Consider the following 8,097-nt stretch of genomic DNA (forward strand, 5'->3'; position numbering starts at 1 on the left):
TTCGAGAGTCTGCAACTCAAATTTTTCCACAGCTATACTGTAATTAAATAGGACTTTATAATAGATTTGTCACGGTTAAATCATGACTAAATAGATCCCTTGTTATTTTGTTAAGGTTGAACCGTTGCTAACCCCAAACCCTTCAAAATTTTAAAACGGCTCTCGATGCTCGAGTTTATGCTTAGTTATAGAACAAGTTAAACACCTGATAAAACCAAGGAATTTAACGGGACAAACTATATTTTTTTTAATTCAACTAATGCTTGTTTCAATATTCAAATTCCATTATTCCCCCGAATATGCTGACATCAAGCTAAATCAACTCAATGATACAAACGCATCCCTATCCATATACAATCAGAAATAGTACCTTAAAGGTTACATAAAAATACAAACAATCATTTTATAGTTTCTAAATACCAAAACTAGAAAGAACTTGTAACTGTTTAACTGAAATCTACCTGAAAGAATACTTTGCTTTTAATTACTTTCTGTATAACTCTTCCAGAAGAATAATGCCACCTGCAACCAATTAAAATGATTAGCAGCATAACAGCAGCAGCAACAACAATAAAAGTAGCATTTCTCATCATGTGGGTTTGATTGCATTATCATTTTAAGAATTAAGGGTACTAGAGAATAAAATTGTAAAAATCTTACTCCCTCCGTCCCACAACGAGTGCTTGGAATAAATGAGTGTCCCAAAATGAACGACTCATTTCAATTCAATGCATCTTTTCCACTATTATCCTCTAATTAATATTATTTTCATTATTTCCAATACATGATAAGGGTAGTTTAGTAAAAATATCATTTTCACTCTTTCATTTATTCTTTCTTTTTTCTATCTGTGTGAAATGATCAACTGGATCAATCATTGTAGAACGGAGGGAGTATTCTCATAATGTGGGTTTGATTACATTATAATTTTTCCAACGCTCCCGGTGCAGGAATCATACTAACACTAAACCAATCAACATGATTGACAGAGAATTGATGATGTACACGCTGTTGGGATTAAATGGCCTCAGCATAGAGTCATATGCAGAAGGCTTAAAGTTACTTTGATTTGATAAAGGTGAAGATAAAATGACAATTTTGTAATTAATAATAATGAAAACAGAATAAAAATAGAAAATGTTTCTCAAACTAAAAAATATCACTTTATTTTCACTTAGTTTTTTTTTTTCCATTTTCTATACAAACACTTGAAACCAGAAAATAAAGGTAAAATTTTTTCAACAGAAAAAGCTTCCCCAAATAAAAATACCCTTAAGAGCGGTTTATTTTTGGTTTTTATCTTCAATTGATAAAAACAGAATAATTGTGTAAGACGTGAGAACACTTATTTGATTTATCCCATCTGTCACAAACGCATATACTCAACTTCACGACCTATCTATCTTAAAAGTATATGTTCAATTTCATGAGCTATCTAGCAATTATCTCCGTGGTTAAAGAAAATAGGAAGAGAGAGTTGTTCATACCTACTAAATGTCATGCTTCCATTTTTGAACATTGGATTTTAGTTTCATTAAAATGTCTAGAACTAATGCCTTCGAAGGGCGCACAAAGCACTGCATGAACTCACTGGACAACAAAAACAAAAAGTAAAAGAACATAAATCAAACACAAATTCAATTGAAGTTATTAGCTTTTAACCAAAAATAGCAACTAAAGTAAAGCATACATCACACAAGCAGGCCGTCAGAACTACCTTTTCGTAAGTATACAAAGGAAGGGGTTAATAAAGTAGTTTTTGCAAGTTTCTGTAAACAAAGAAGGAAGCTAGAAGGGAACAGAGAAATAAGTTTGTGATTAAAAATACCAATTGTCCCAATTGATTTGGGAGCATTAGAAGATTTTGAGTAATTAGCATTAAGATAATCAGAAAGTTATTCAGTAGAGGCTTTAACATTTTGAAGTATAAAAAGCATAATGGAGAGATCTACATCCTATTAAAATATTAGTATCATATAATTTCACTTAAACGCCTAAAAACTAAAAAGTTAAAGCACCTTTAGCCTTGGGGATCTTCTAGGGAGGACCATAAGACCAGTTTTCGCCATGCTCCTTAAAATTCTTGCAGCAGGTTTACCACTTGAACCTTGAATCTCGGGGTATCTGTCTTTCCTCTTTTTGTGAAGTTCCGTTTTGGAAACTTGATCATCATAATCTAGGCGAGACTTCTTAAGTGGGCCATCAAATTGGGAGCATCTGAAAGCAAAGTATAAATACGCGCAAATCAGTAGCAAAAAAGCTAGAAAACACAGGCAATTGTAATTAACAAGAGTAATTACCCTGAACGCCTCCTTCCATTAACACTCTTGGCCTCCTTCTGCAAAAAAATGGAATGCTTTAATATTATAGTTAAGTGATTAAATACAAAAAAGTAAACAATAAGCACATGTAAACAACCACGCAAGAAGTAGAAAAGTAACGCCCAAACATGTTAGGTGGAAAATATTTAAATGATAATCAATAATTGCTAACATATCGTAAAAATGAGAAGTATAAATTTTCAAGGGATGTTACAGTGTGAGATTACACAATCAACAACTCTAAAGAAGAAGGAAAGTAAAATTTGAAGAGCTACCTATGTAAACAAACAAATACGAACAACATAATACAGCAGCATACAAATACTGATCAAACTACAATGAAAAATATACCAATTCAGTTTATAAGAACCTAAACAAATAAAAGATTTTTAAATCTAATTTTACATAAGCAAAGATCATTTAGGCAACAGCATTTAGTAATAATACCACCAATCGTGTGATGAATTTTATTTATCCAGTGATATTCACGTGCAAAACTGTATAATGCAAAGCTTAATAGATTCACACCACATATGACAGATTAGTCTCTTCAATTTACCTTCATGATCCAAAATTCCACCAGTAAAATACAATTATTATATACCAAGCACCAAATCATAAGTCAGAAGTTGAATAACCATACTCATCAAATCTAAGGGCATTTATGCTCAGAGAAAAAGAAGGAAATTTAATAGAAATTTCTTCTGAATGAGTGAGAAAAATAAAAAGGTGTTACAAGTACATCTCAAAAGGTAGAGAGAAAACAGTATATACCCGAAAGTGTTTCATTTTAGAAGTGTTCTTTTGATCACTTAAATCTGGGGATCCATCACCATCACCGGGTGAAACTGATGCATATTTATGACAACTTGCAACTTCCGAATTATGCAATTCCACATAAATACAAGAACCCTTTGGGAGACAGCAATTCCCAGAACCTCCATTATCAGGCTTTGAATGTTGAACCTCCAGCTTGCCGGGATCAGACATTAAAGGCTTTGAACAATTTTCCAGTAAATCCTTTGCTACTTTTACAGTCATTCTTTCACCACCTAACACCGCAACACCGTCTTCGGTCAATTTCAACTCTGACGACTGTCCATCACAATCAACAACTTGACTATAATTCGTATCCCACAAGAACGAAGATTTATCTCTTAAACCACTGAGATCCTGCCGAAGACTCCGAGATTTGTTTCCGTTCACATTGTCACTCACCCGAACCTCATTTTTAAACTTATTAGTCCAATCTGACAGAGACGAAGTAAAATCAACTTCAAGATTAACTCCCTGATCCGACCAGACATAGAACTCAAACGACGAGCGAGGGAATTCCGTAACTGCTTTTATCGAGTTAACAAAATCACTCTCCACCGAAGGTGCACCTCGTTCTACAACTCTACCATTATTTCGCCGCGCCACCTTACCCCTCATTTTATTCTAAACCTAATGAATGTGAAAGCTTCTTCCAGAAAACTAGTACTACTTCAAAGCCTTCTGCAGATTCTTGTTTGTTCATACAAAGAAAATAAAAATAAAAAATGCAATCAAAATCTAGTAACAAGATCAATATGTACTGTTCAATCCATATTCTATATTCATTTTTTCTAGCTTTTCAAAATTTGATAGATATTATTATCATCTTAAAAAAATTAAAAAAATCACTAAACCTAATTTGGAGTAGATTCTACAAGAGCTTATAATATAAATTGAGAATAAAATAATCGCTTAAAATTTAATCGCGATGGTACATTGGCTTCTCTGATTGAAAAAATGAATCAAAATCTATAGATATTGGAGAGCAATGCGATGCGAGAGGTGAGAGAGAATGGAGAGAGAAACAATACTTACTAATAGTGGAAAATGTTGCTGAGAAGAAGAAGAAGCAGCGAAGTGGTTGCTGAGCCGAGTTGAAACTTTGAAAAGCGACTCAGTGAGTGAGCGGTGCTTTGGACGAATTGAAGAATGAGCCAATCCAACGGCGTTATGGAATGTAGTACGGATAATTAATTATTTACGGCACAGCTTTTCTTCGTCACGCGTAATTAATCACTGGAGTACATCCAAACTGGAAATTCAATTATTTACGTCGCGCTTTGCTCGTGCATTAAGGGCATTTTAGAATTTTTTAAAAAAATGTATATTCAAATATAAGAAAATGCAAACTTGTTTAAAAAATAAACGTATGATTTCTAAGATTTTATTTTACTTATTTCTTTAACAAACACACGATTCTTTTTTTTCAAAATAACTATTTTTTTCAAAAAAAAATCGAAAATAACCAATTATTTAAAAAAATTATCAAAATAATCGTGTTTTAAAGAGCATCCCCAATGCATGAAGAGGAGACGCCAATAGCATTGGCGCATGCATTGGGCTCCTCATGAGGAGGCGTCAATGCTAGTGGCGTCTGCATTGGCCATCATGAGGAGGCGTCAATGCTAGTGGCACCTATGTGTGCTTGGTTGTGTGGGCGTCAATTCATCTGGCGCCTGCTTGCATATCATTGTGGACGCCAATCCCTCAGGCGCTCACGTGTTTTGTACAATTGATGTTTCGTCTCTATAAATATCACACCTTGGATACAATATTTTTCACTCAAATTCATCTCCTAATACCATAATTTGTCTAGTTCAACCACCATCAATTTCAATTTTCTTTGTTTCAACAATGTCTGCATACATTCAGAAATGAAATGCTGATGTAATATTTTCCGTCGTTGCGGCTCCGATACAGATTCAACTTTGGAACACAGATACGTTTGAACGTCTTAATCGGACGTTGTACAGTTGGTTAGAGGGGGAAATTGGAGAGGGTGAACGGATTAGAAGAATACAATGGCTTGTGTCCACATTCAACCAAAACGGAGAAGTGCGTGAATGGGTGGATATTAAGACCGACCAATAAGACCGATTCAACAATATATGGCATGGTTTAGATCGGTAACAACTCAGCAATTTGTATCTAAGTCGCGGTATTTGATGGATCCACGCCAACTTGCTTCGCCATCATACGCCCCACAATAATTCACCACCCAACACCAATGTGAACTCACCCAAACCCAACAATCAACCACACAACATCAACCAACCACATACACCCAACAACCAAACACCCAACATCGCAACCCGTTCATGTCAACCACCCAACAACCAACCATCCAACGTCGCAATCCATTCATACCACTCACCCAAACACAAAACCAAGAATCAAACTCTGCAACCACAACCGTCTATAGCCCAGATGATTCATATGGGTCACTTCATCGTAGCCCCCCACCAATGACCACCCAAACATCCCATAAACATAACACCCAATCATTGTTTAACTATAGTACGCTCCAGGAATCATTGCTTCATTTCCAAAACGACTCAATGGTCCAATTTGGGCAACTATACCGTCCCCAATTCACTTAACCCCAACAACCTAACTACGATGACATAGGCACCGAACTCCATTACGGAAACGCCGTTGGCCAGAGCCCTTTCGGATATTGGGAGCAAATGATGACACATCTGTCAAATACCCCTGGAACTTCTGCCAGATCTTCCAACCATTCATCGCCCGATCAGGTCAGCATATAAAGACCCCAAACACCTCAAGAAAATCGTGGGAAACCTCGGAGACAAACTAATGCATCGGGATGTGGAACAGGGGGACGTTATAATCGGGTCGGTCATTAGTTTATTGTCAGTCCAATGTAACCAATTATTACATCATCAATGAATTTATTTATTTTCATTACTATTTCTTATTTATTAAATAATGAAAACTAATAATTAATAATTAAAAAATTTAAAAAAATTTAAAAATTTAAAAAATTTAAAAAATATATACAAGGGGTGTATGCGCCAGATGAATTGGCGCATACACCAACCAAATACACATAGGCGCCACTAGCATTGGCGCCTCCTCATGAGGGTCAATGCATGCACCACTAGCATTGGCGGCTCCTCATGAGGGGTCCAATGCATGCGTCAATGCGATTGGCGCCTCCTATTACTGTATTTGGGGTGCACCAATTCATTTGGCGCATCCTCTACAAAACCTGATTATTTTTGTAATTTTTTTGAATTATTAGTTATTTTCGGAAAAAAAATTGAAAAAATTGGTTATTTTAAAAAAAAAATCCAAATACACAGGTAATATTTTCTACATTTATTTAGGCCATATAAGAAAATGCAAACTCTTGTGGTGTGGTTCATATTTTTGAAAATTTTGAAATTGCTTTCAGAAATTTTTAAAGATTCATTTTCGAACGCACTTTAAATTCCATCATCTTTTGTAAATCAAGCAGTTATTTTATTTTTACCGATATTTAATCAGGAGATGCATCTTCTAAATTTCAAGGGTGAATACGGAGATGCATCTCCGAAAATTCTAAACTTCATTTATTACATATTTTGCATTGAAATTGACGTCGTTGTTGGGGACTCTCTATCAATTTAAACAAATATTATAGTCATAGTAATTGTATCCTCGCATTCTGCCCCTTGTGTTCCTGCGTTTCTGTCCTTTACTCGACCTAGCGTAAAAAATTTAAATTTTACTGTGTTATTTCATTAGAAAAAATCAAGGATAAAGTCTCATAATTAGTAAAGTCCCGTATTCAGAGTCTAAATATGGGACACCACCCTAAAAATCATAAATTCCTTATTTTTCTATTTTATTTTATTTATTTTCTATTTTTCTATTTTTTGAAAAAATCCAAAAAAAAATCTATTGTCTCTTTATTTAATTTTTAGTTGTATTTTCAAATTTTTATAATTTTATTTTAATTGTTTTTCTATTTTCCGATGGTCTTTTTCAATAGGGACATTGTTGGTATTTACATATTTGTTGCATTGATGATACATGACTACTAGGTTTGTCTATCCGGATACACCTCATACTAAATTTTTTTTTTAAAAAAACAAGGCACTTTACGAATCTACATATCCAGAAGAAAAAAAATTCGTAAAAAAAATATGGTGTATCAGGAGACACATCTCTAAAATTAAGAATAATAGATATGGATCTCTCGTTTGCGTTCAATTTTGTAAAAAATATATGCCTCCAAAAATGTATCTTTGAATTCTATGAACTTTTATAATTTTCATCAAGTGTTTCTGAGAAAGAATAATGGTGTAAAAAGAAACTTCCTTTATTTAACGGGTAGTGATAACATCATTTTTAAGGATACTATCTAAAAAAACTTAATAACATCCATATAGGTGGAGTTTCACCGTTCTTTCACAAATGTCAGCCAAAGCCATTTTTTTTAAAACCGACCAAATTCACTTATATATTAATGGAAGTGTCAGCCAAGGCCATTATGTTTGAATTTAATGTATATTTAAATATTTTTGGCGTCTATGGATCACTTTCTTTTATATTGGAGAGTTCCTCTATGTTTATCATTTGGCGAACGTATAATCTATGGGAGGAGCTAGTATCCCCGCCTCTAGCAAATCCCCTTGTAATAGTATTGAGTGTATGACGTACGTGTTTGTTATTCTCACTTGTGAAAGCCTATTTTGCCTTGTTGTGTTTGGGACTTCCTACGTCATCTCGCCTGTGGGAGATGGATTTGTCTGATCCACATAAAGAATCGTCATTAACGTACTTCTTGAGGTGTCCCTCTTGTATCAGCATCTCAATCGCTTTCTTGAACTAGTAATAGTCTTCGGCGTGGTTCCCTTTAACCCTATGGAACTTGCACCATCTACCTGGTTTGAGACTCATCACACCCATTTTAGGAGCTGGAGGCGTAGGAATATGGTATAGGTGAAGGACC

General features: G+C 34.6%; 1 protein-coding gene across 2 annotated transcripts; it reads right to left on the bottom strand.

Annotated features, from left to right (window-relative positions):
• Positions 1-222: 222 nt before the first annotated feature.
• On the bottom strand, positions 223-4,376 carry LOC127106608 (uncharacterized). Of its 2 annotated transcripts, none has more exons than XM_051043907.1 (6): positions 4,173-4,376; positions 3,096-3,818; positions 2,301-2,338; positions 2,019-2,217; positions 1,488-1,590; positions 223-522 (listed from the first exon to the last, which is right to left on the bottom strand). In XM_051043907.1, exons 2-5 carry the CDS (start codon positions 3,753-3,755, stop codon positions 1,588-1,590), a joined length of 900 nt encoding a protein of 299 aa, XP_050899864.1. In that variant the 5' UTR covers positions 3,756-3,818; positions 4,173-4,376; the 3' UTR covers positions 223-522; positions 1,488-1,587. The 2 variants fall into 2 exon arrangements, with proteins under 2 accessions (XP_050899864.1, XP_050899863.1); XM_051043906.1 differs by having other exon boundaries at positions 3,096-3,827; positions 4,173-4,375.
• Between the last annotated feature and the right edge of the window lie 3,721 nt (positions 4,377-8,097).

The sequence above is a fragment of the Lathyrus oleraceus genome, chromosome 7, assembly GCF_024323335.1.
Source record: "Lathyrus oleraceus cultivar Zhongwan6 chromosome 7, CAAS_Psat_ZW6_1.0, whole genome shotgun sequence".
In the NCBI taxonomy this organism is placed as follows: Eukaryota; Viridiplantae; Streptophyta; class Magnoliopsida; order Fabales; family Fabaceae; genus Lathyrus; species Lathyrus oleraceus.

Excerpts from the sequence above, each read along its gene's own strand:
- LOC127106608 (XM_051043907.1), bottom strand. The coding sequence starts at position 3,755 with ATGAGGGGTAAGGTGGCGCGGCGAAATAATGGTAGAGTTGTAGAACGA. Across the intron at positions 2,339-3,095 it reads CTAAAATGAAACACTTTCGG|AAGGAGGCCAAGAGTGTTAA; the intron begins GTATATACTGTT and ends ATTTTTTTGCAG. Across the intron at positions 2,218-2,300 it reads AATGGAAGGAGGCGTTCAGG|ATGCTCCCAATTTGATGGCC; the intron begins GTAATTACTCTT and ends CTTTGCTTTCAG.